The sequence below is a fragment of the Ursus americanus genome, chromosome 21 (assembly GCF_024610735.1).
Source record: "Ursus americanus isolate L20-20 chromosome 21, mUrsAme1.1.p, whole genome shotgun sequence".
Lineage (NCBI taxonomy): Eukaryota > Metazoa > Chordata > Mammalia > Carnivora > Ursidae > Ursus > Ursus americanus.
In genome coordinates, this window is record NC_142147.1 from 13,626,937 (window position 1) to 13,654,682 (window position 27,746).

At 43.2% G+C, this 27,746-nt stretch overlaps 2 protein-coding genes across 4 annotated transcripts in view; one reads left to right on the top strand and one right to left on the bottom strand.

Moving 5' to 3' along the window:
• Positions 1-41: 41 nt before the first annotated feature.
• OGFOD1 (2-oxoglutarate and iron dependent oxygenase domain containing 1) lies at positions 42-21,567 on the top strand. Of its 2 annotated transcripts, XM_045806825.2 has the most exons (13): positions 42-259; positions 1,712-1,857; positions 5,883-5,929; positions 9,261-9,361; positions 12,786-12,902; positions 13,445-13,536; positions 13,743-13,871; positions 14,155-14,268; positions 15,719-15,798; positions 16,089-16,402; positions 19,688-19,810; positions 20,287-20,345; positions 20,850-21,567. In XM_045806825.2, exons 1-13 carry the CDS (start codon positions 106-108, stop codon positions 21,009-21,011), a joined length of 1,638 nt encoding a protein of 545 aa, XP_045662781.1. In that variant the 5' UTR covers positions 42-105; the 3' UTR covers positions 21,012-21,567. The 2 variants fall into 2 exon arrangements, with proteins under 2 accessions (XP_045662781.1, XP_045662782.1); XM_045806826.2 differs by lacking the exon at positions 14,155-14,268.
• An 18-nt stretch (positions 21,568-21,585) lies between these two features.
• Positions 21,586-27,746, bottom strand: part of BBS2 (Bardet-Biedl syndrome 2) — a 33,226-nt gene continuing 27,065 nt past the window's right edge. The window contains exons 17-18 of one of the 2 annotated variants that reach the window (XM_045806824.2): positions 27,195-27,316; positions 21,586-23,230 (exon numbers count right to left, since the gene is read on the bottom strand). In XM_045806824.2, the coding sequence (XP_045662780.2) occupies positions 27,210-27,316 (107 nt within the window). In that variant the 3' untranslated portion in view covers positions 21,586-23,230; positions 27,195-27,209. Of the gene's footprint in view, positions 23,231-26,851; positions 27,317-27,746 lie in introns of those variants that run through there. The other variant, XM_087870434.1, reaches the window with a different exon arrangement.

Below are 27,746 nucleotides of genomic sequence, written 5' to 3' on the forward strand. Positions count from 1 at the left end.
GGTCGGCGCTGGGGAACATGGGAAAGGGGGCATTCTGGGAATTGTAGTCAGGCTAGGAAAGTCGCTGCTTAATCAGTGCGGCGTGGGTCTGTAGCTTAAGAGAAGATGAATGGGAAACGGCCAGCTGAGCCCGGCCCCGGCCGAACAGGGAAAAAAGGAAAGAAGGAGGTGAAAGCGGAGTTTTCGGAAGCTGTCACGGAAGAAACCTTGAAAAAGCAGGTGTCTGAGGCCTGGAGCCGCAGGACGCCGTTCCGTCACGGTAACCGGGTGCTGTGAAGGGGGAGGAGGGTCTAGGGGCCTCTGAAAGTCCTGCCACTCTAGCCGAGCCCCGGGCAGCGGGGCCACGAGGGAAGAGACCCTTGGAAACTTTGTGGCTTTGGCCACCTCTGACTCTTCTGCTGCCCTCTATCTTTCCAAGTTCGGATTTAGAAATCTGAGAAGAGGAAGAAACGTAGGCCCGAGAGTTGGGAAGCAGAGGGCATGCAAGTTCGAAGTTCCTCCGAAGGCAATGATCGGTTATCCCAAAATCGTGTAGCCAGAGCATTTATTGTGAGCTGCCAGATAGCTGGCACCTGACCTTACTCGTTTTTACACGCCTATAGGTCGACTACGTGACCTATGGGAGTAAATGAGTGTTGAACAAGGGAAGGAACCCACCTTGAACAATTCCAGCCTCAGCTTCAGATATCACTTTAGAGGATAAGAATTCTGCTTCATGCCTCATGCTTTCCCTCCTAGAGTTTGCAATGATTTTTGTTTCAGTTGTTAAGTGCTTTGAAGTGGTGAGTCCTGGGTGTCTGGATGCACATAGAAAGTGATAGTGTCTTAAGAGCAAGCTCTGTACCCGCGGGGACTTGTCAATATCCTTAGCTGTAGGATGGAAATAGTGATGTCTACTACAGGGTTACCGAGAAGATAAAGCGACATCATGCATGTAAAGCACCACTGTGTTTGGCATGGGGTATGTGGTGGTGGTGCCTATTAATATTAGAGGGGTCCCTAATCTAGAGTATCAGAGGCAGTGGCTAAAATGTTGAGACAGAAATCAAGGCATCGAAGAGTTATGTTTGAACTGATTTAAAAAAAAAAAAAAAGTGTATGTTGTAACTTCCTCCAGCAGTAACTTGGGGAAAGAAAAGTCAGGGTTGAAGAAAAATTGCCAGCCAGTATTGCTAGTCTCGTTTTTTTAGGGGTCAGGGATGGGCAGAGGGAGAGGAGAGAGAGAATCTTAAACAGGCTCCCGGCCTAGCATGGGGCCCACCACAGGGTTCTATCTCACAACCCTGAGATCATGACCTGAGTCAAAATCAAGAGTCGGATGCCTAAACAACTGAGCCACCCAGGCACCCCTCTATTCTCATTTTTAATTTGCTCCTCTCACTTTAAGTTTAGGGGAAATGAATAAAGAATCTAAAATATATTCAGTTCAATAGCTAATCATTGAACTCAAAAACTCAAAAAAGAGCAGGAACCTTAATGTAGTGACATCACCTGTACCCCTAAGGACTAGTATTTTAAGCACAATATATCTAAAAAGTAGTATTGAATGGGTAAAGAAAAAAGGGAAGAGCTTATACTTCTTCTCCCATGTTTTTAGGTACTGGATTTCTGAAAATTCATGACCATTCCCTTTTGTATTCTCTCTGCCATTTTACGCGGGTCAAAAATACAAAAGGGGAAAAAGCCATAAGTAATGTTTTCCTTCCAACAGAGGCCATTGTCATGGACATGGATCCCTTTCTTCACTGCGTGATCCCAAACTTCATCCAAAGCCAAAACTTTCTGGAAGGGCTTCAGAAGGAACTTTTGAACTTGGACTTCCATGAAAAGTATAACGATTTATATAAGTTCCAGCAGGTATTTATTTGCCTTTCACATTCGCTCTTCCACTTCAGAACTGCATTATCTACAAAATCATTCATTACCTTTAGACTTGAGGCTTTAAATTGGGTTTGCCTTGCAAGGTCCTTGCCTTGACACTGCTGAGAGCATTCGTTCATTTCACATAAGCTTACTGACTGTTAACGATGTGTTAGATGCTATAATTATTGCATGAGAGCCTCTGACAATTCCTGCCCTGTAAGACTTCAAAATCTAAACTAAGAGAGGTGCTGGCGATGGTGACAGATAGTCAAGAAATACAGTAAGCCAGTAAGTTAAGTACATTATAAACAAAGGGGATTATGGAGATTGGTATGCTGAAGAGAGTTGTATGTTGAAAAATAATACCCGTTTAAATGTTTGAGTTCATGTCTTTAGGTAGCTTGATATACTGCAGTATGCTGCATCCCAGTATGTCTATGGAGAGTAAGGTTCTTTTTTTGGTGGATGGTTTAATTTGGCAGGAAAGACCATATCAAAATCAAGGCTGGTGTTTCTACTCTTAGAAGACGGGGCTCAGTCTAGTTATAGAAATACAGGTCATCAGTTTCTCAGTTTGAGGGGAATATCTTGTGAGTACATGGTGTACATTACTCTTAGAAATCCTTTATGAAATCTCATGGATATCAGAATAAAAAATCACAGAATAAAATAAAAATGGCAAAGATGAGGGATTACTTTGTTTTCTTTGCATTTAACTCTTTGATTTCTTTTTATCTGGAATAAGGGAGTAAATAACAGGATTTCCATTTCTTGCTTTTATTTTTTTGCACTAGAGCTGATTGTGTCCCCCAGTCTTTTTTTTTTTTTAATATTTTATTTATTTAACAGAAAGAGAGAGCACAAGCAGGGGGAGCAGCAGCCAGAGGGAGAGGGAGAAGCATACTCCCCGCTGAGGAGGGAGCCTGATGTGGGACTTGATCCCAATACCCTGGGATCATGACCTGAGCCGAAGGCAGATGCTTAACCAACTGAGCCACCCAGGTGCCCTCCCAGTCTGTCTATCTTTGGGCCTTAACACGTATAAAACACAGGTCAGGAAATCCCATGAAAATTAAACTTTTATCCTAGTAAAGTTACGTAGGTTAATTAAAAGCCACAACTATCTGCCTTTATAATTATATCAACTTCAATAACACTAGGTCTCTCTGTTGATTTAGGGCTGTATGTATCTCTGATTACTGAAACTGAGAAATCAGAAAGGTTTTTTCTCGATGCAATTTGGTAGATGAAAATACTTCTGTGATGTCAGTGAGTGGCAAAATAATGAAAAGGGCCCTGGGTAATGAGGCGGGGAGAAAAGATTACTCTAGATCACATGAGTATTTGGTGAAACTCTACTTTGCTGTGAATAATTTTTACTATGCTCACTTTGGGACTGAACTACTTCATCTGAAAACAGATGTAAAACCTATTTTCAGTCTCCTGTCCCTTCAAACTTTGCTTATATCCCCATTTCTTTGCTTGTGCTGTGAATTGCCTTCATAATGGGGTCTATGACATCTTACAACCTTTCTCAGCAAGTGTGTCAGTAGGAGTTGCCTGATATTCTGGATATTTTAAAGCAAGTATTATTGACTGCGTGCTTTATGCCATGCTAAGTGCTTTATATTTATTAATTCATTAAGTCATCATAACCGTCCTATGAAGAAAGTACCTTCCTATTCCTGTTTTACGATGAAGGGAATACATTGGTTTTTCCCTCTCTTCTGTATTATTCCCTGTGACATATGAATGAAAGATGTTCCTGAGAAAAAAAATGCTTTTGACCTAACTTTGCCCTTCACCACATTCCTCTGCTCCTTTTGACAGTAGAATTCCATATAAGTTGTCTGTACTTTCTCAACTACTGCTTCTCCCGTTCTCTGTCAAGCCCACTTTGCAGCAGGCTTTTACCTACAACTCCACTGAAACTATACTTGTCAAGGTCACTCACAACTTCCATGGTAGTAAATCCAGGCATCAGTTTTCAGGACTCATTTTGCTTGACCTTCCAGCCACATTTGAGCTACTATGTTACTACTTTCTCCTGGAGATATTTCTTTATTTTACTTTCAGGACACCATGCTCTCTTGGTCTTCCTTCTACCTCCCTGGCAAGCCTTTGGTTTCCTTTGGTAGGTCTTCCTTTTGTACCTGACTTCTTAATGATAGAGTACTTTAGGGCTTTGCCCTTGGGCCACTTCCAGGCAGAGTTCCAGGGACTCTCATGGCTTTGCCTCTACTCTTGGGTATCTGTTAAGTGTCTCACACTTAAGTCCAAGACTAAACTCCTGATCTTCTTCCCCTAAATCTGCTCCACCTGCAAGTTTACCTGTCCCAGTGAATGGCAACTCAGTCTTTCCAGGTGGCTTTCCAGAGGGCCTTCCGGTCCTCTCTCACCTCATACGTAGTTCCTCAGGAAATGTTCCAGGCTCTCTCCTCAAAACATATCCAGAAAAGCCCAATTCTTTCCACTTGCACTACCAACAGCCAGTCCAAGGCATCTTTGCCTCTCATCAGGATTATTCTGTTAGTTTATTAGCCAGTCTTACTGCTTCCACTCTTGCCTGCCTACACAATCACAGCCATTGAGTTTTTTTAAAATGACAGTAGACCCAAGAGAATTGAAAACGTGCACATAAAAACAAGTACATAAATGGTCATAGCAGCATTATTCATAATATCTAAAAAAATGGAAAGAACCCAATGTCCATCACCTGATGAATGGACAGATGAGTGTGGTCTAGCCATGCGATGGAATATTACTCAGCCAGGAACAGGAACGGCATAGCAATGCTGCTGCAACATGGAGGAATGTACTGAGAGAAGCTAGACACACAAGGCCACGTGCTGTAGGATTCCACTTATCTGTAATGTCCAGATTAGGCAAATCCATATGGAGAGGCAGAAAGTAGATTAGTGGTTGCCAGGACCCTGGGGGAGAAGACTATGTAGGGCAACTGCCTAATAGGTATAAGGTTCCTTTTTGGGGTGGGGATGATAAATGTTCTGGAATCAGATGATGATGGTGGTCGCACAACATCATGAAAATACTAAAATCCTCTGAATCCACACTTAGATGGTTAAAATGGTAAATTTTATGTTACGTGAATTTTCTCTCAATTTTTAAAAATGTAAATAGGATCCTATTACTCCCTTGCTCAAAGCCTCCAAAGATTCCTTGATCCTTTGACAGAAAGCGAAAGTACTTAGAAGAGCTCTGAGGTGCCCCATTGCCTCTTTGGCCTCATCTCCTTCCGCACTCTCTATGCTCCAGCTACACAGTCTCCTTGGATTTCTTGTCTAGACAAGGCATGTTTCATCTTGAATCCTCTTTTTTTTTTTTTAATTATCTATTGAGAGAGAGAGAGAGAATGTGCGTGGGGCAGGGGGTGGCATAGGGAGAGGGAGAGAGGATCTCAAGCAGCCTCCATGCTGAGTGGGGAGCCTGATGTGGGAGCCTCACGACCCTGAGATCACAACCTGAGCCAAAATCAGGAGTTGGACACTTAACCGTCTGAGCTACCCAGGCGCCCCAGGACCTTGAATCCTCTTTACCTAGATATTCCTTTGGCACGTTTCCCAACCTCCTTCAAGGCTTGGCTTCACTTAGCGAAATCGAGCCTGGCCACCATGTTTGTACTTGCAAACACTTTCTCACCTCTGGCACGCCCAGTCCCTCCTATCCTGCTGGTTTTCCCTATGCATTTGTCACCTTCTTTCATACTAACCATCAGCTTTTTATGTTTATCGTCTGTCTCCCTCAAAAGGAATATAAGCTGCACTGTCGATAACTCTTTAAGTATTGTTGAATGAGTGAGACCCAGAGGGTTAGTAACTTGCCCACGTCACAGAGCTGCCACATGGAGGGACCACAGGTCAAACCGAGGCAGTCTGGCTTCAGAGTCAGGCTCTTCCCCACAATCCTACACTGCCAGGGCACTCACTGAACCGCTCTCCTCTGTGTGTCTAATATATGACGGAAATCCTTTTGTTTTGTTTTGTTTTTCTGTGATCAAGTCTGATGATTTGAAGAAGAGAAGAGAGCCTCACATCTGTGCTTTAAGGTAAACAACTAATCATATTTGTTGGGTATGGAAAATGTTACATCATATAACATTATGTCATAATCCCATTTTGTAGCACAGAAAGCAGAGCAAGAGATGAAGTAACTTCTTCAGGGCCTCCTAGATGAAAACCGAGGGAGCTAGCTACACACTCAAGTCAGTTTGAGTCCAGGGCCCACCTCAGTGATAAAATGTTCAACGTTGTTAGTAATCAAAGAGACACTGCTGGAACCATTTTTCACATATTAGGTTGGCAAATATTCAAAACAAAAACCCCCAACGTTGACAGAAGTATAGATCCCTTTCGTAGAGGATGGTTTTGAAAAATGTATCAAAACTCTTAAAATTATACTTATCTTTTTGTAGTGTCATTCCACTTATAAGAATTTATCCTGAGAAACTAATTAGGGATGTGCTCAAAAATTCCATACAAGATTGCATGTTGTAATGTTGTTTAAAATAGTGAAAAAAAGTTTTTTAAAGATTTATTCATTTGAGAAAAAGAAAGAGAGCACATGCTCTAGTGTGAGTTGGGGGAGGAGCAGAGGGAGAGGGAGAAAGAATCTTCCAGCAGACTCCCTGCTGAGCACGGAGCCCGACGCAGGGCTCTATCCCACAACCCTGAGATCATGACCTAAGCCAAAATCAAGAGTCGAACCCTCAACCCACTGAGCCACCCAGGTGCCCCAAAATAGTGAAAAATTATATACAAGTTAAATGGCCATGCATTGAGATTTATATAGATAATGGTACAAAACTCTACAACCGTTGAATATAACATGTGAATTTTAATATATGAGAATGATAAAGTTAAACCTGATTTCACCAATTCTTTTTTTTTTTTTAAGTCTCTCTCTTTTTTAAAGAGATTTTATTTATTTATTTGACAGAAAGAGAGTCAGCCAGTGAGAGAGGGAACACAAGCAGGGGAAGTGAGAGAGGAAGAAGCAGGCTCTCAGCAGAGCAGGGAGCCTGATGTGGGGCTTGATCCCAGGACCCTGGGATCATGCCCTGGGATCATGCCCTGAGCTGAAAGCAGACGCTCAACAACTGAGCCACCCAGGCGCCCATGATTTCACCAATTCTAAGATACATTTTCTTTTTTCACACTGTAGCACTGCTGAGATCCAGTGTCTCACAAATTACTGTTGTGTCCTATTTTAATTGGCAACATTTTTTAAGTGATAGCAAAATAACAATACTTCTTACAGAGGAGGCATATTAGAATTGATGCCGTACACTTGTCAAGAGAAAAAGATGGGGACGCCTGGGTGGCTCCGTTGGTTAAGCGTCTGCCTTCAGCTCAGGTCATGATCCCAGGATGCTAGGATCGAGCCCCATGTCAGGTTCTCTGCTCAGCAGGAAGTCTGCTTCTCCCTCTCCCTCTGCCTGCCACTCCCCCTGCTTGTGCTCTCTCTCTCTCTGTGTCAAATAAATAAATAAAATCTTTAAAAAAGAGAGAGATGTTAAAACAGCACACACAGTGTGAATGATTGTTAAAAAAGAGATCTATTTGGCTATCTGTGTACAAAGGAAAAGAGAGAAGAATGGGATGTTTAAATCTGGCTAGTAGGCTTTCAGATTTTTTTTTTAACAGTTTCTTTTTACTTACAGAGGGTTTTTCCCCTAGTTTTGCTACAATAGGCACATGTTACTTTGTAAAGACTGTTTTTCATTTATACAGAAGTCATTTTTTTTCTCATTCTCTTTTTTCCTCTGGGACATTTTGATATATGATGACAGCCTGCACAGATTATTAATTCTTCCAAATTATGAAGTATTGCTCATGTATTAACTGCAACTGATAATATTTCATATTTGTTTAGACCTTTTGTTGTTGTTCCAAAGAGAGATGATCGCACTGTAAGGCATTATCTCCTTAGTTCACAGCACGCCTCTGGTAAACATTTCCCGTGGGACTGGGGTTCCATTCTATACCCACAGGGTAAAGCTGGACGGTGTGGGAGATGGGATTCCTTGGTCTATAGAAAGGTGATCTTTATACTTCCCTGTTGGGCTCTGTGATTTCTCCAATAAATTCGATTAACAAATGAGAATAACGACAGAAAATAACCCTGTCCTTGTGACACTTTCATAGAGTGTCTAGAGGAAGAGGTTTTTATGGGATACATTTGACGAAGCCAATGTTACCAGTAAAAGAAGGATTTAAGGCTTTGATAATAGTTGCTTAAAGCATCAAGATTTTGCAGAAATGTTTGCCACCCACATCTCAAGCCTGGTTTAACACTTTGCTCTGCTGGCTCATTTGATATAATCTGTGACTCTGTTTTTGAAATTACATGGCATTTCTGGATGGACCAACCTAGCGCAGCGTTTCATAGAATTTTTTGGTTTGGTAACCTATAGTGTAGAAAAGGGACTTGGTATTAAAATCTTAGGAGATCAGTCTGGAGACCTGATATTTAGTTACAAACAGCACGGTTACATTTTATGGGAATTTCAATTGCGTACATTTGGACCAAGATGATCCAAAAAATTCTGTCTGTGCCAGATGTGAACTGATGTAAGTCCTTTCAAAATGTTTTCAACTCGGGGCGCCTGGGTGGCTCAGTCGTTAAGCATCTGCCTTCGGCTCAGGGCGTGATCCCAGTGTTATGGGATCCAGCCCCACATCAGGCTCCTCTGCTGGAGGCCTGCTTCTTCCTCTCCCACTCCTCCTGCTTGTGTTCCCTCTTTCTCTGACTGTCTCTCTCTGTCAAATAAATAAATAAATAAATAAATCTTTAAAAAAAATGTTTTCACCTCATCAAGATTCACATAATTTCAAAGTTGATTGGCTGAGTGAGTTATAAATTATGTTAAAGAGATTTCTATACACAGAGCCCCATTAGCTGGTGAATGGAAATGTTCGGCATATCTTACTGGTATCATGCTAGCATCAGAACTTCTGTGAAAGATTTTTCTGGTCCTACGCAGTTAGCATAGTATTCACCGTTATTGCAACTTAAAGTTTTTAATCTGCAGCCGTGTCACCCAAGTGGTCATTAAACGGTGGGGTAGTATTTAGTGCCGAAAAACGTGTCTAAAAATCGGTAACCTCGGAAAGAGGACTCAGTATGCTAAATTATGACAGAGGACAGAACACTGCCGTGACAGGGCATACCATCAATTCAACAGGAAGAAAGTAAAAAACAGCAGAGCAAAACTATGTTACAGTAGATGGGTTTGCAATTCTTTCTCTTTATTTCAGTTCCAAGTCCTACACGGCGCAAGTTTAAAGTAAAGAAGCTACTGCAGCCTCCAGGAAAGAGCAGCTGTGGCCAAGATCCAAAGGCTGTGGCTAACAAGTTACCTTTGTTGACATTTCTAGGAAAGTTCTGTTTGAAGATTTCCGGACTTGGCTTGCTAACATTTCCAAGATTGACCTGGAATCAACTATTGACATGTCCTGTGCTAAATATGAATTCTCTGGTAAGAAAGATAAAGCCCTTGATGTCTGGAGAACTTACAGGCTTTGACTACACAGTGTCGGCGAGCTAGCGTCAGTGTGCCAGAATCCTAGACTTGGAGACGTCCCCCCCCCCACCATAGCATTAGGACCTTCTGAATGAGGAAGAGTTGACCCGGCTCGTATACCGAAACGCCCGTCTTATTGGAAGGTATAAAGCAGTGGTTCCTTTGCTGGAAATATGATGAAAGCTGTTGACCACATTTTCAGGAAAATGCTGATAACGCACACACATGCCAACTTCACGTACGGTATCAGGAAGCCCAGAGGTGGTATTGTTAACTCTGCTCCTAGGCCTCCTAGGGAGCGAATACCTCAGCACCTCTTTTTCTTTCTTTTTTTTTTTTTTTTGTTGCTGTTCTTTTGAAGGTAAGAAAGGACTACATTCTTAAGGGAAAATCTTCAAACAATGTAGCAGGATACACTATAAACCGACAGGCCCCTGCACTTTCTCCTTGTCCCCCTTTCTCTTCGGAGGTGTCCATTGTCACAGTTCCCTTTGTGAGCATAGACATGTCTTTTTGAAAGCATGTTTTCTTTTCCACCTGGAAGGGAAAGTGTTTTGGTTTGTTTTACTGAGTAGAATTTTGACGCAGGTTGACTCTCATCCAGTCTAAAGTATAGCGGGGGACGTATACATTGGTAACCACTTGTTGGCGCTGAGCGATACGCAGGACGAGTCCTGTCATACACCCTTTTTTCAAAACTTTTTTCTTTTTGATTGAAATCATTTCAAACTTACAGAAAAGCGTAGTACAAATAGTTTTTTCCCGTTTTACTTGAGAGTAGGTTGCCGTCCTGCTCCAGGAACCCCCACGTACTTCAGTGATTCCTACGACAAGGACATTCTCCTAGATGATGGCGATAAACCATCCAAGAAATCAGGAAATTAGGATCCATACATTATTCCCATCTAATCCACAGGCTCCATTCAAGTTCCACGGTTCGATCCTCGATGGCAAAAGGATCCCATCCAGGATCGTATAGTCGTCGTGCCTGATTTGGTCTCCCTCGATCTAGAACAGTTCCTCAGTCTTGCCTTGACTTTCATGATCTTGATGCTTCTGAAGGTTCACAGATGGCTCATTTTGTAAATCTGCCCTCAATTTGGGTTTGTCTGATGCCTCCTCATGATTAGATTCAAGCCTTGCATTTTTGGTAGGAATGTTACAGAATTAATTATGTGGGTTTTTTACTGCATCTTATCAAGTGGTATATGGTTTCTGTGTGTCATAGTTAGTGGTACTAACTTTGATAAATAAGGTGGTAACTGTTATCAGATTTTCCCACTGTAGCCTTGTTCTTTTTCTTTCTGTAAGTGAATAAGAATTTTGTGGGGAGATGCTTAAAGATTATGTCACTATCTCATTTCTCCTCCAACTTTGATTCACTTATTTTAGCACCCTCTGGCATTCCCTTTACATTTATTGGTTGTCCTTCTGTAAAGGAAGCCTTCGTCTCTTCCCGTTTATTTATGTATCTATTTATTTACATCAGTGTGGATTTATGGGTCGCTATGCAATGGGCTGTAATCAGCGGCTCTGTTATAGTGATGCTCATCTCGTCCCTGATTTGGTCAAGGGGAGCCCCCTTTTTTTTTTTTTTTCCTAAGATTTTATTTATTTATTTGACAGAGATAGAGACAGCCAGCGAGAGAGGGAACACAAGCAGGGGGAGTGGGAGAGGAAGAAGCAGGCTCATAGCAGAGGAGCCTGATGTGGGGCTCGATCCCATAACGCCGGGATCACGCCCTGAGCCGAAGGCAGACGCTTAACCGCTGTGCCACCCAGGCGCCCCAAGGGGAGCCCCTTTAAACTGATTTCCATGTCCTTTTAATGTGTCCCCATCATTCTTATTATATCTTAACTTCCTAGCAAAACAAGGTTTTTCCAGGCTCATCTTATATGTCCCCTGCTCTAGACCCAGAGTTAGCCATTCTTTCAAAGAACCCTGATTTCTTTTAGTGACGAATGATGCTTAAAAATCAAGATCTGGACTCTTAAGCGTTTTTGCTATTAGGGTGTCACTGCTCCCAGGCCTTTCAGTCTAGAAGAGGTAGCGAATACACGGATGCACACGTACGTTTACATGTTCATGTATGTCACTATCTAGAAATATGTAGGTATCTAAATATCTACATAGGAAACTCGATTCACATTGATTCCTGTGGTTCCAATTCAACACCATAGGATTTATCCCCGATTTCTCCATTTCCGTATTTGTTTGTTTTTTTAAGATTTTATTTATTTATTTGACAGAGAGAGAGACAGCCAGCGAGAGAGGGAACACAAGCAGGGGGAGTGGGAGAGGAAGAAGCAGGCTCATAGCGGAGGAGCCTGATGTGGGGCTCGATCCCATAACGCCGGGATCACGCCCTGAGCCAAAGGCAGACGCTTAACCACTGTGCCACCCAGGCGCCCCATTTCCGTTTTTGTAATTGCCTTCCTCACCAGTAAGAACCAGGGCTTCCGTTACCTTCAGTATATTTCTTTATCAAAACACTCCCTCCATGTGTGAATGATCACAGTTCACCATAGCATACCTGCCCTGTCCTGCCCTGCAGGGATGCCTCCCTTGCTCAGTGCCACCTAACAGCTTTTGGAAGTTTTAGCTCAAGAAATTAACAGGAACCACTACCAAAAGATCTATGTACAGTGGTACTCATTTGTCCATTGAAGCATCTTTCTTAACAGATGAGAAATGGAAACAATTAACGAGTGGATTAATTAAAGGAAAAAGAAGGTAATTCATAATCCGTATAGTAAAATAATTAGAGGACCATTAAAACAGCGATGTCAGGTGGGTATAGTGATGGGGACAGACACTTGCCAGGTAATAAAAAGACCACAAAACAACCACTGTAGGACACCCTTTTTTTTTTTTAAAGGCAACTATATGTAGGAAAAATACTGGAAGGATATATGCAAAAATATTGTTAGTGATTATCTCTGGGGTCTGTCCATATGTGTGCTCTTCAGTGCTTTTAGAGTTCTCCATGTTCCCAGTTGTATGTCTGCCATTATAAAACAGGAGAAATAAGTGTCATTTTATAGCTGAAGGAGCTCCCATTACAGGTGAATATCAGATGGACCAAGATTAAAATGCAGGATCACGGGGCGCCTGGGTAGCTCAGTCGTTAAGCGTCTGCCTTCGGCTCAGGGCGTGATCCCGGCGTTCTGGGATCGAGCCCCACATCAGGCTCCTCTGCTGGGAGCCTGCTTCTTCCTCTCCCACTCCCCCTGCTTGTGTTCCCTCTCTCGCTGGCTGTCTCTATCTCTGTCAAATAAATAAATAAAATCTTTAAAAAATAAAATAAAATACAGGATCAGATTAGCGGCTGCTCCTTGTCGGCGCAGGGACATTAAAGTGCGTGTTGTGCTATTGCAGACGCCCTCCTCTGCCATGACGATGAGCTGGAAGGGCGCCGGATCGCCTTCATTCTTTACCTGGTTCCTCCCTGGGACAGGAGCTTGGGGGGCACCCTGGACCTGTACGACGTTGATGGTAAGGCAAGCGCATGCGCGTCAGCACCAGTAGCTACTTCGGAGCTCGTACACCCAGCGTGTGTCCTCCTCTGAGGAGCAGGAAGCCATTCACTCGGGTGACGACCGCAGGGGGAGCAGACACCGGCCCTGACAGCCGCCTCTCCACATTGTACTTGGAGTCGTTACCCCAGAGGTGGACTCCTGAGTACCGACCTCCTGAGTACTGACCGTAGAAAGCTGCCTGGGGCCATTGGTCGGCCAGGGCCGGTCCGCCAGACAGGAAGTCAGGGTTGTTTCCTAATGGCTGACACCAGATGTTGACTCTAGAAAACTTTGCCAAGGTATTCCAGCCCTCATCGATAACAGACAGATGGCGTAGTAAGAACAAAGGTCAGCTAGCAGAACTGAGTGAAACAGATGGAAGGGGATGGCGTTTTGGGATCTGCAGGGTACATCTGGTTCCCCTTAGAAATCTGAGAATTGTCAGAGTGAAACGAGGCGGCCTGAAAGGGGTTACTGGTAATGAAACCACGTTTGTGGTTGTGTTCTCTCCTGCTGCAGAACACTTTCAGCCGAAGCAGATCGTCAAGTCTCTTATCCCTTCATGGAACACACTGGTCTTCTTTGAAGTGTCTCCAGTATCCTTTCACCAGGTAAAGATTATAAACCACAAATATACAGAGTACTAAGGATCATGCTTTTTAGTCCCCTGTTACCGAAATGTGAGAGCTTCCTGTTGGACTTCCGTGGCTAGGTTGTGCACGCATCCAGCGTGTCAGATCTGGAAGTGAGCGCGCCTTGGCTGGCAATCGTCCCCCTCAGCGGGTGCGTTCATGCACTGCTGGCCTTGTCCTTTCAGGTGTCTGAAGTCCTATCTGAAGAAAAGTCACGTTTATCTATAAGTGGCTGGTTCCATGGTCCTTCACTGACCCGGCCTCCCAACTACTTTGAACCTCTCATACCTCGGAGCCCGCACATCCCACAAGATGTAAGGATAAATGCCTGTTGTCGGGATTCTTATCTTAGAAGCTTTACCCTATGGTTTGTTTTCCTGCTAATGAAACTGGACTTTGAGTTTCCTCTTTCGCTTTTCTTAGGTAAACTTTTGATAGTATCTTTTTCTCAGGCAGAGTTTTCCAGCACTTTTATGTATAACAAGGAGAAGATTATAAAGTGAGGCTTTGCATAGATCTTACTAGCACGAAATGATGTAAGAACAAAAGCAATAGGAATTGTTAATTCACGTTTTGCATCTGCTGCTTCTTTGTAAGCATGAAATTTTGTATGATTGGATCAATCCTACTTATCTGGACATGGATTACCAAGTTCAAATTCAAGAAGAGTTTGAAGAAAGGTCTGAAATTCTCCTAAAGGAGTTCCTTAAGGTAAGCCAGCAGGTTCTGTCCGGTGTATCTTGGGGACATCAGTAGCAGGCCCTAACAAAATCTTACGGATATACCAACTTGTGCTTTTGTCTTTATTGCTTCTTGGGTGGGTAAACAGGCGTCATTAAAGGAGTATTTGGTTAGTTCCTGGTTAGAATGTTTATATCATCTGTTTCATAAAATATACAAGTGATGCTAGTAGCTAACATTGGTATCGGTTGTATGCTTAGTGAGTTAAGAGTCCCTTGGGTGTTCCCCAGTTTTCTAGAACCTTAATGGTACACGCACGCGCCCACACTTCTACACTGAGAGGGAGTTGTATGTAGCTTCCTTCCTATTCATTTGATTAATATGGTTTCCTATCAGCTTACTATCGCTTTTAGTAAAAGATAAATTATGAACTGAGCAACACCTATTAATCACTGTTTGACAATGATACGCAGCACGTTTCAGTGGAGAGGGAACTACATCAGGAGTCAGAAGACTTCATACTCATGTCCTGGCTCTGTGGTTTTACTAACGAGCAAATCACTGAATCTCCCAGAGCTTGTAGTTAGTTCTTCACCAGTTAAACTGGGATAAGACCTGCCTTGTTCGTCCCGAAGAGTTGTCGTGAGGCCCAAACGAGATCGTAGACACTGATGTGGCGCTTCACTGTTGACCCTGGGTCCCATGGAAGCACAGTCCCAAGAGCTGTTCCTCCATGAGAAACACACCACCTACTTCTCTCTCCCTCTCTCCCTTTCTCCCTTTCTCTCTCTTCCTCCCCCCCCCTCAGAATTTTAAAGCTGACATTAGCATATTAAGGAGTTTGAGAAGTATTCTAATAAATGAACTTGTTTGATCCTATTTTATTCAGCTTACCTAAACCAGGCTTTGGGATCCTCTTTCCTATTTTACAGCTGATAGGACTGCTGTTTTGAGAACACTCCTTGGGAAGCCACATTAAACAAGTACATAGAAAGCCTCTTGTGGAGCAGATTTCAGTAGATTAATCAGCTTCTTGCTCTACCCTCGGCTTTCTCTATTTAGAAAGCTGATTACGTAAAGGTGAAGCCTGCAGAGACTGTCAGTGTGATGACATTGACTATTAAGTAGTTTCATTGTTTTTTCTTCACATCTTACGAATTGAAGAGACTGCATTATGATCTTCATTTTGTAAGTTCAGGAGTCTGAGAGATTTAGCGATTTGACATGAGATATACAACCACTAAAGGAAATAGCCCAAACTGGCCCTCAGGTCTCTTGGCTAAAGCATGCTGATGATCTGTCCAATCTTTGTCCTGGCCACATTGTATCAGGCCTGGGGGAGCTTGCGCGGAAGGGGCGAATGTCCACTGGCCCTTTTAGGAATCAGCCAGCATGATTCTGCCGAGCAGCTCCACCTGCAAGACCAGTGTGGGATCACAGAGAGACTCACTAACTGCTTCTTTCTTTGCTCATTTTCCAGCCTGAGAAATTTGCAGAGGTCTGTGAGGCTTTGGAGAAAGGAGACGTGAAATGGAGCAGCCGAGGTCCCCCTAACAAAAGGTAGAACCGAGACATTTGCCTTTGTGTTCAGTCCCTGCCTGTTTGTCTGCAAGGCTCTCTTCCGATAATAGGACATTTGCCAGTAATGGGACATTGGCCCTGGTGATGTTTCATTTCCAGGGACATCCAGTGGCAGGCCCTGACAGAACCTCACTGTTGTAACAACCTGTGCTTTAGTAGGCTGTGCCAGGACTTAGGGCGCGGGATGCAAAACTAATGATCAGCTTTTCTTCCATCAGTAATTGTACAGGTGTGGCTTTGATGAACAACTTGGCATCACTGCTTTCCAGGTTTTATGAGAAAGCTGAGGAGAGCGAGCTTCCTGACATTCTGAAGGACTGCATGGAATTATTTCGCTCCGAGGCTCTGTTCTTGCTGCTGTCCAACTTCACAGGCCTGAAACTTCACTTCTTGGCCCCTTCAGAAGAAGATGAGGTGGAGAACCAAAAAGAGGGAGAAGGCGCCTCTGCTGACGATAACACTGAAGAAGGGACGAGCCAGAGCTCCTCTGGGCCAGAGAGCCAGCAGACGGCCTTCCGCAACAACAGCCAGCAGACCAAGGAGCAGACAGAGCCAGAGTCAGAGGAAAACGAAGCAAAGAAAGGTAAGCCATTGTTATGATTCGTCCTTATTTACCGTTAAGCATTCACTATTCAATCATTGATTCAGCCAACAAATATTACTCAAGCATCTATGATCTGCTAGGCCTGTTTCGGGCGCTGGAGGACAGAACAAACAAGGTCTCTGTTCTCCCAGTTTATGTTCTAGTGGGAGAAGACGGAGATTAAACGTGTACACAAACCATAAGAAAATGGGAGATAAAGAAAGGAGTTTGAAGCAGAAAATTTGAATAGGGTTGTGTGCTAAGGAACGATCGAGTGGCCTCTTAGGTGACCGGGCAACTGGACAAACCTGTCTCAGGAGCTGGCATCTAAGCTCAGATCAGAATAACAAGAGGGATCTGTGGGAAGAACGTTCTAGGTAGGAGGAGCAGCTCATACATTTTATTAGGCTAACAATATACGAACAGTGGACAGAAATAGGACTGGCTTTGCCCCCAGCTACTCTAAAACATAAGAACATCAAAGAGAAGAAGGTGAACACAGCTTATTTCTGCCAAGGACCAATAATAGCCTAAAAAGATTGCTTGAATTTAAGCAAATAGGTAGAAGGAAATTATTAAAAGTAGAGGAAGTCTAAGGGCGCCTGGCTGGCTCAGACGGAAGACTCTTGATCTCGGGGACATGAATTCAAGCCCCACATTGGGTGTGGAGATTAGTAAAAAAAATAAATAGACTTAAAAAAAAAGAGGAAGTCTTTCATTATCTACAGACAAGATCGAGAAGAGGAAAATATAGGAAATTTAAGGGGTAAGGCTTCTGTGGAAATTTTGGCACCAGTAACTGAGCGTACACGGTTCAGCACCTACTAAATCAGACGAGAAAATCTGCTGCCCGATTCCTCTCCTCAGTTGTACTCTCCCTGCTTCCACTCTGATTTCTGGAGAAGGCCCCCGTTGCAGTTAGAAGAACAAAGACAAGGGAGGGAGCTGCCACGGAAACAAAGCCAGCAGTGTGACACGAAAACCACAAGCAGCATAAGGCAGATTCTGTGGCCTCCCCGACTGACTGACCTGTTGCTTTGGTCACCACGGATTTAGCACAACCAGAGCCAGGTGGCATTCTCTGTGCTAGTCAAAGTACAGGATAGCCTTTCTTTAAGCTAAAGGTTGGCTCTCCTTAATGATTGATACTGGCGCCTATACCTGGACCCTAAAAGGAATCAGGTGAAGATCAGTGGGGCCTCATAGGCTTTTTTAAAAAGTAGCTGTTAGCCTCTATTCCTTTTTGGTTTCATTTTCATGGGAACCTAGAACTTGGAAAAAGTCTATACAGGCAGCCAAAAGATGCTTTATTCTGTTACTGAGCGTCTACTGTATGCAAGGCCCTGGGCCAGAGCAGGGGGGAATACAGAGGTAATTGTGAAAAGTAACTGTAAAGTTCATCCTCTTAAAGAAAAGGGTGGGAACAAAGCCGTGAAGGAGCAGACTTTTCGTATTTTATTAAAGTTAAACTGGCATAAACTCAAATGAGAGGTTTTAACCCACATGTACCCACAAAGAAAATAGTTACAGGGTGTACACAGAAGAAAATGAGAGAGGAATTTAAACATTTCAATACCAAAAAATCAGCTAAGCACAAAAGACTGGCATGCAGGAAATGAGAGACAGAAAGCTTTTATAAAGCATTTAGAAAACAAATAGCAAGATGACAGAATTAAGCCCCTCTTTCCTAGTTGTTACCGTAAGCGTCAGTGACAATCAGAAGACAGAGATTAGCAGAATAGATGGGAACACAGGATTCAACTGTCTGCTGTCGACAAGAGACTCACTTGAGACCCAGAGACACAAACAGATTAAAAATAAAAGAATGGAAAAAGGTGGTCCATGCAAATAGTAACCAGAAGAGAGCAGGAGTGGCTCTACTAATATCAAACAAAATAGACTCTATTTATTTATTTATTTAATTTTTCCATTTTTTAAATTTTTTTTTAAGTAAGGCTCCACGCCCAACGTGGGGCTCGAACTCATGGCCCTGAGATCAAGAGTTGCATGCTCTCCCAACTGCGCCAGCCAGGCGCCCAAACAAAACAGAACTTAAATCAAGAAAGATTAGAAGAGACAAAGAAGGACATTCTATAGTTTTAAAAGTTCAATACAGCAGGAAGATACAACAACTATAAATCCTTATGTACCTGATGACAGACCGAAAATATATGAAGCGAAAACTGACAGGATTGGAGAGAGAAATCAGACAGTTCTACAGTAGTCGTTGGAGAGGTTAGCGCCCAAGGGGACTTAACCCAATAAACCAGCTACATGTAACAGGCGTAATACACAGCATTCTACCCCCCCAACTATAGCATATACATTCTTCTCAAGTGAACGTGGGACATTTTCCAGGACAGACCATAAGTTAGGCCACAAATTAAGTCTCAGTAGATTTTAAAAGATACTGGGGCACCGAGCTGGCTGTCGGTGGAGAGTGTGACTCTTGATCTCGGGTTGTAAATTCAAGCCCGACGTTGGGTGTAGTGCTTACCTAAAAACAAAATCTTTAGGAAAGTAAAAAATAAAAGACAGATATCATACAAAGTAGCTTCTCTGACCACAAAAGAATGAAGTTAAAAAGAAACAAGCGATCAAGCTCGATCCTCCAGGAGAAGACGTGGAGGAACTGTAGGTGCATGTTGCTGAGCAGAAGGCGGTCCGAAAAGGCCGCTTACTGTATGATTCCAACTCTGTGACATTCTGGAAAAGGCAGAATTAAGGAGAGAGTGGCTGGAAGGGAGTAGGAGGAGGGGAGAAATGAATCACACTAAGATAAGACGTTAATAATAGGAGACGCAGGCAGGTGGCAGGGGGAATCTATTTAAAATTATATTTATTCATGTTATAATTCTTTATTTTGGCAGCTAAATGTATATTCCATCTAAGACTTCTTATAAAGAAAGAAACAGAACGTCAAGTCGTCCCCCCCCAGCCCACCAACTAGCACACGATACGTTTCTGACAGTCACTATAAGTAAGGCTGGTTTGGTGGAGCAGTTGCTCAGAGGGTTTATGGGAATGTTTTCCCTTTAGTGCTGGATCATTCTACTTATTATTCCCTCGCAAACTAGCCGTTGTATCAAAGGTTTGTTGTTTGTTTTTTTTTTAAGCAGGCTCCATACCCGGCATGGAATCCAACACGGGGCTTGAAATCACAGCCCTGAGATCAAGACCAGAGCTGAGATCAAGAGTCAGATGCTCAACTGATTGAGCCACCCAGGTGCCCCTGTATCAAACTTGCTTTAAGTTTTTTCTGGCCTTCTGTTGTTTCTTCTTTAGACTCGAGTGTTCCTATGTGCCAGGGAGAACTGAGGCGTTGGAAGACTGGTCACTACACTTTGATCCATGACAACAGCAAGACTGAATTTGCCCTGGACTTACTTCTCTACTGTGGCTGTGAAGGTAAGAGGCAGGAAGGACAACAGTGAACTGTTCCCTTAAGAGGGGCAGTCTCCGGGTGACCCCCTCCAGACCAATTCAGAAGTGATGTGCCTTGGCCAGGATCGCAGATCACAGAAGCTCCCTGTTGGAGGGGACCCTGGGGGTCATGAACTTCAGTCTCTCAACCCAAAGGATTTATATCTGTGACTAAGGTAGGGGGGATGTGGACCAAACTGTAATTTCCCTCCAAGTAACCCCCCAGATCTACATCTTTTATGTAATTGTCCCTCCAGGTGCATTTTTACATTCAATTCTTAGTTCTCAGTTCTTACTCAATGTTGATTGAATGGTAAATTCAAGCTCATAAGTCATAGAATTGATTACTACTGAGCTCCCAGAGCCCCCAGTTTTAAGCAGCATGGGATCAGCGATGGAAGCAGAGGCTGGAAGTCTTGCAGTGAGAGCTTTCTGAATGCTGTTTGTTTTCCCTTTGTAAGGCTGGGAGCCAGAATATGGTGGCTTTACTTCCTACATTGCCAAAGGTGAAGATGAAGAGGTAAGTTGCTTCCGACAGCAAACTGCCCTTTTTAGTTCTTGAGGAAGCTTTCATTCTTCAAAGACCCAAGTTTCACGACCTTCTGCCAGTGTCTTTAGCTGATAAATCCATGATGGTCTGCCTGGCAGTGGTTCTAATTTCTAGTAGGAAGTACTCGGCAAGGAATAAAGATGTCAAAGGGTAATCAGTAAGCATTTATTCTACACTGAGAAATTCCATGTAAGCTAAGAGCTACATGGTGGATTCCTATGTAATCTGCCAATATAGTAAGAAATAAATGCATTAGGTAAAATCTTTCTGGGTATGTGTTGGAATGGGGCTCATTGGAAAATGCCTTAACAGCCAGCGCAATAGCTCCTCCTAGTAAAGGATCTTTTAAAAGATCCCCTGTCGCCAGTCTTAAGTGCACGATGTGAAAACCATCTGTTCAGTGGTGAATCATTGAAGAAAAGAGTTGAGAATAAGTTCTCTGTTCTGATGTATCATTGTATTTGCTTATTTCAGCTGCTAACAGTGAATCCAGAAAACAACTCTTTGGCACTGGTCTACAGAGACAGAGAGACTCTGAAATTTGTCAAGCATATTAACCACCGAAGCCTGGAACAGAAGAAAGCCTTCCCAAATAGAACCGGTTTCTGGGACTTTTCATTTGTCTATTATGAATGACAGGGCTGGGCAAAGCTGAGGAAGGAGGCCCTGCCTCGGTACTGGGAAGCACGCAGGAGCCACAAGGTGACCTGTGTGACGGTGTCCTTAAAATCTGTGTGTGGTAGGACTCATCATCACTGTCCTCAATCTAGACCTTGAGCTTGGAGCCAGGTACTTCTCTCTTGATTACAAAAAAGGCTTTTTTTTTTTTTTTTTTTTAACATTCAGTTTTTTGTTTCCCATATGGCCTTCCTTAGTGATTTCTTAAAAGTTTTTGTGTGTGGTAAGATAAACACGACATAAAGTGTACCATTTTAACCATTTCTAAATGTACACTTCAGTGACATTCAGTACGTTCCCGTGGTTGTGCACCCGTCACCACCATCCACCTCCAGAACCTTTCCATCTTCCCAGACTGAAGCTCCATCCCCATGAAAAAGTAACCCCCTACCCCCCAGCCCCTGGCAGCCCCCATTCCACTTTCTGTCTGTCTCTGTTCATAGAAGTGGAACAATACAATATTCGCCCTTCTGTGACTGGCTTATTTCACTGAGCATAAAGTCTTCAAGGTTCATCCATGTTTCCAGTGATCTTTTTTTTTTTTTTTTTTTTTAATTCTCAAGGCCGATTCTGCCCTTCCTAATCACACTGGTCTAGAACATTGCAGAAACTTCTAGCCTCTTCTTTCTGGGCTCATGATGCTTCCTCCCACTGCCTATGGCTTTGTTTCACTGACTCTCCTAGGACAGTGTAGACTTAGACGATGGTGTTCCTGCCATGGTAAACGCATGACCCAAACCACACGCTGCCCCCCTCCCCAGAGACTTCTGGTTGGTAGAGGAGAGGGCTGCTTGTGCCCTATGTAGTGGTTCCCAGGGCCACTGCCTTTCCATCCTGGAGTTGGGGCCCCTGTAGAACTATGTGATTCTGGCCTCGTGTGTGTCTTTCCTTTTCCGAAACACTCTTGGGTGAGCTATAAAGTTTGTTGCCTTTTTTTCTTTAAAAGGACAAATGCTAAAGGCCCCATCACAATGCCAAGAGGCTATGCACTCTGTTACATTCTTTTCCTCTGGACCGTTGTGGGGGTTACGTGAGAAGTCCCACCTGTCCATGTGGGTGTGCCAGGCGGGCATTGGGGTCACTGCATCTTTAGCTGAAAGATGCTATTCTCATTCCATTCTTGTTTTCTTGTTTCCTCTCTCTTTTTTACATGTATTACTAGCTGTCACCGCAGCTTTTATTTGGGGTTTTATTAATCAAGAGGAAAAGCATTGGGCTTTTATCTTCATTAATCTCGTAACACTTCGAGTAGTGACTCTATTCTAAAGTTGACCTTAAATGAAAGAATGAGTTTTACTTTCTTTTCGGTTAGTGGTTTCAAAATTTTAATTTTGCACCCTAGTCAGTAAAAAATATTTTAGCATTTATACCCATTATATGGATGTCTGTCTAGAAACTTTTCACATGCACTAATATTCAGTATTGTTACAAAACACTACTTTTCCCCAGGTGAGATGAAAAGTAAGCACCTAGAACTAGTTCTAATGGTGTCTTCCCACGCCCACACAGTACTGGGCCAGTGCACATGCATACTGTTTTGTAGAGCACAGTTTTTTCACCATGGTGACTTTGGAACTAATGGCTTACAGTTTCAAAGCTTGCCTTTTCTTTTCAGTTGCTACAGACTGAATGAAGGTCATCCCGACAATATGACTTTCACTCACTTGCCTTCTGATGTGTTTTCATGAGCAGGAGCAAGAGGGGTGAGGTTCTAGTGAACCGGTCAGGGGCGTAACTGGAAGCAGAAGGCCCAGGAGAAAATGGCAGGCAGGTGAAACCGTCACATGTGCCAAGCTGGGGAAAGAGAGACTCGTGGCTCTAGGTGACAGGTACGAGGCCGCCCCACTTTTCCTGTTCTGGAGCGCTCAGTCTAAATCTTAGCACAAGCGTTAAAATGTACTTATTAGTTTCTCCTTAATCCCAGTGTGTTTATGGTCTGTCAACACGACAGACTTTTCTATACACTACGGAAAATCGGTGTCTGAAGGGAGAGCGAGTCCCGGAGAGCCCGCCTCTGATGTTTCTGTCCGTTACGTCATCTACAGCAGCGCCTCGTAGAGGACCGTGTAGCTCGCAGGTCGCTTTCCTGCACCGAAGACACTCAGTGACGGAGAAGCTGTTTTTCCTAGTACTTCATTCTTCATCTGGATTTTTAGGGCTTCAGCCAGTGTCCACAACTGTTTAGTGGTAAAAAAGGAATTAAAACATGGGCATCTTTTAAATACTTGTTTCAGATAAGAGCTATGATGTTCACCTGTATAACATATGGCATCTTCTCTCTTAATTCTTAACAGTGAACCTCCAATTATTATAATTCCTTATAGAAAAGGACGATTTTTCCCCCCAAAGAGAACAGCTTTATATTTTTTCAGATTATATAAATGATACGTGTTCACTGTGAAGAATTAAAACATGGAAAAATATAAAGGAAAGGTCATCTGGAATCCCACCATCCTGTGACAGCCGCTGTGGCACTTTGTAACGTACGAGACAGAGAATGTGCCTTCCAGAGACTGCTTCGCCACTTCCTACAGCTGCAGAAGGTCGACATCCCCAGAACAAATCTCCTGTATGTGTTCATAATGATGGAAATGAAGAATATTTTCATAAAGTTATTTTGAGAGCATATTAGCATTTCTATTAGGAGGAAAAATAAAAAGTTTAAGGAAGAACGCTAATAATAATCTAATCTCTGTCCCCCATTTTAAAGATGTGGAAAATGAAGCCTAGAAGGGAAAGAGGCTGGTTTTGAACCTGGCTCTTCTACTGCTCATTGACTGGCTCCCAAACTCCACTGAATGCAGTGGTTTCTTTCCCGCAGAATACTGAAGGGAAAAAATCACTGCTTGGGCTCCCTCTCCTAGACCAGTCTTTCTTCAGCCAGAAGCTTTGGCTGTCCTAGCTCTTCGGTACCACGCTGTACTTCCGTATATGTCACTGACACTGAATGAGAAAATGCAAGCCCCATTAGAAGGGTCCTTGTGACACCAGCTCTCCCCCCAACGAACGGAACGTTCCTGCAGAAACACACGATTTCTTTCTCTGATTGATGCAAAATCAGTCCACATAGACAGCTCTGAAAACTACTTGGGAATCGTCCATGTGGCATCATTTTAGGAAAAGCAGATTTCTGTACCATACAAATAAAAAGATGAGTCAGGAGCTACAGCATCTCGTGTGGGCAGGGCCAGATGGGAAAGAGGCAAAATGCAAACCACCCCGCTGCCAACGGGTGTCTTACTGTACTTCGGTTTCAAAGTGAAAGCGGAGATAATTTAGTTCTGTGATCACAGGCCTCTGCACTGGCAGATTTGTAACTGCTAATTATAAACTTTGAAACATAAATAATGTTGGAACTCATTCTTGTAAAGCACTTCTAGGGTTGCATAATTGTTGTAAAGTCCCTAGTTCTTTGATTTCTGAAGCTCCTGATGGGCTGGCTGAGGACAGGCAAGCCCGTGGAGAGCAGCAGGTGCTTTCTGTGCTCAGGGCACTGGCTCAGCACCACTGGGAGGAGAAAGCTGATTGCGATGCAGCCCGTTCTCAGGAGAGGATTAACAGCAATCTAAATGCAGAATGTAATAAGGGCTAAGGAATAGCCACGGGAGGGGAAGATCTCCTGGGGAGAGAGCATTTGAGCCAAGCCTTGATGGATGTGGATAGGCAGACACGTGGGAAATAATAAAAACCATCCTCTTTCAAAAATATTGAGTACCTGAATCTGGGAGGGGGCGGGGGGGACTTTTTTAAAGGGATGCTTGAAAAATGACTTCAAAGCTTTCCCCCAGATACCAGGATCCTCAAGATCAGCTTTCCAATGAAGGCTCAGTGTTCATGTAAAGCTTCAACAAAATGCAGCAACAAAATAAGCTTAAGCTGTGACTTCTTAGATGGCCTCAGATTCTATCAGGATGGAAAAGTATGGCAACAAAACAGAAGGAACGGATTCTCTACATGACTTGGAATAGCAGGAAGGGCCATGGCTACTTGGTTTCAAACCCACACCGTGACTCAGCAAGCTGTGGGACCCTGTAAAAAACATTCTGCCTCTCTGAGCTCAGCAGTAAATGCCAAGAGGATCAAATTAATGTGAAAATCAACTATTTGTATAAATCAGGACTATTTAAAGATATATTCTGCTGCAGGTCAACCCCTTCAGGACTAGCTGTATTTTTAGGTCTAAGAGGGAAGATTTTTGGCTAAAGAACACAATGACCTTTGATGAGATTATTCTGTTAAGGTCCCTAAAACTGAATAGTGCCATACAATTTAAAACCAGGGCCAACTAGAGATTTTAATCTCAAAACGTATAGGTGAGACTATGGTTAAAACAGAAAGACTGTAGGGCGCCTGGGTGGCTCAGTTGGTTAAGCATCTGCCTTCAGCTCAAGTCATGATCCCAGGGTCCTGGGATCGAGTCCCGCGTTGGGCTCCCTACTCAGTGGGGAATCAGCTTCTCCCTCTCCTGCTCCCCCTGCTTGTGTTCCTCTCTGTCTTTCTCTCTCTCTAATAAATAAATCTTTTTAATTAATTTTAAAAAACAAAACAGAAGAAGACTCAAGAGTGAGACTCGAGTTTTAGCTCTGTGACTCTGGCAAGTAATTAATCCCTGTGCCTCAGTTCCCTCATCTTCAAAGCACATAGAAGATGCTTCACTACTTCAGGGATTATGAAAAACAATACAGTATATGTGGGTGTCTTTTGAGCTTATAGGTTAAAAATGCTGAACAAAGGTATTCTAGGGCATAGTCTCATAAAAATTAGGATTCCACAAAGCTCACATTTCAGAACCAGAAGAGGTCATCCTAAATGCCTACATGGAAGAGACTCATAAGATTAATTTACCACAGCGGGATGGACTGTCTTCCCCACTACTTAGGAATGCTGTTAAGAAGTGAAAACTGGTGGGGCGCCTGGGTGGCACAGTGGTTAAGCGTCTGCCTTCGGCTCAGGGCGTGATCCCGGCGTTATGGGATCGAGCCCCACGTCAGGCTCCTCCGCTATAAGCCTGCTTCTTCCTCTCCCACTCCCCCTGCTTGTGTTCCCTCTCTCGCTGGCTGTCTCTGTCTCTGTCTAATAAATAAATAAAATCTTAAAAAAAAAAAAAAGTGAAAACTGGTGAATGTAACCAGTCCTGGAATCTACCTGAGGCAAAATTTTCACTCTTAGGGAAGGAGCTGCTAGCTGTTGGCATAGACACCAGCTTTCTCTTCCTTGCCAACACACGGCTGGTGATATTTCCTGGCCCTTCTGCAGCAAGGTGTGGCCATGTTAGCTGACAGAACACAAGCAGAAATGGTCATGTGCTGTTTCCAGACCACAGCTTTGAGAAAAGCTATCCCTGTTCTACTCGCTTGGACTTAAATCACAGCAAGGCCTTCTCACACCAGGTTCCCGGCGCCATCAGGCCTTCATCGTATGCAATGAACGTGAAAATAGTAACCAGAATCCATTTCCTGAAACTTCTCTCTCTAGAGAACTCCAAGATCGGCTGCCCTAGAAGATGACACGGCTGCATGATCACAGGAAGCTGGGTCCCTGAATAACTATAGAGACATCTGATATAAATGAGAAATAAATGGGTCACTGTGAACTTTGAGATCTATTAGTTTCAGTAGCTAACATTACCCCCAACTAACAGATCACGTTAAACGCAGATGTGTTGCTTACACCCACCTGTCAGTGATAAAAAGGCACACAAATCCAATACCCACGCTTGTGTTTTCCTCCACATCATACAAATGGTTCCTGCAATTCTAATATGGTGGTGATTTTACAGTCAACAGAGAGAGCAACTCTTAAGTTTTAATGAAAAAAAAATTTTAATTACAAATTCAATTATAATTTCAAGGAAGAAGATGTATCTATACATCATATACCAATTTTACATACAGACAGAAAAGTTGGACTTTGAAGCCCTAACGTTTTAAAAGTATTCTCCCCTACAAAGACCTGGTATTCGGTAACAGTGCAACTGATTCTAAAAATAGAAAGGGATGTACTTTTCAGATGCAGTGGTGGTCTGCCTTTGTACCACTCACCAAGGCTGTTGCCATTCTTGGCACCTGGGTTCACCAGGATGTGATCCAAGCAAACTAGCCTCGATTTTTAGGGAAAATCCCTTTTTAGGAACTTTATTACCTATTCTTTCTTTTCCTAAGAAGAAGCTGTTCCCACCCGCATAATTCTGAACAGCGTGTTGATGTTGTTGCTTCGAATCGCATCCCGACAAGCAGTGATCACCTGGTTCTTTGGTTTTCCAACTGTGTGGGATGAAACATCAGATCAGTACAATCCAAAAGATGATTAAAAGTGAAATTGTAAATCAGAGGCCAGCTTTAAAACAGCATAAAACTCTGGTAGAAAAGAGATCTATGGTGGGCAAATTTACCTTACCACTCCCTAAAAAAGACAACTGTGAGAGAATTTATCACAAACCAAACCTAGGGACCATCTCAAACCTAGAAACGAAGTCAGTTTTATAGAAGAGGATCAAAGCATATATCCACCTAGCAAAGATTTTTTTTTTCTCCTAAAAATTTTAAGTAATCTCTATACCCAACATAGGGCTTGAACTCATGACCCCGAGATCAAGAGTTGCATGGTCTTCAGACTGAGCCACCCAGGTGCCCAAGCAAAGCTTGTTTTTCTAAAAGGAGCTCAAAGCATTGACCCAAACAGCAGATTTCAGGT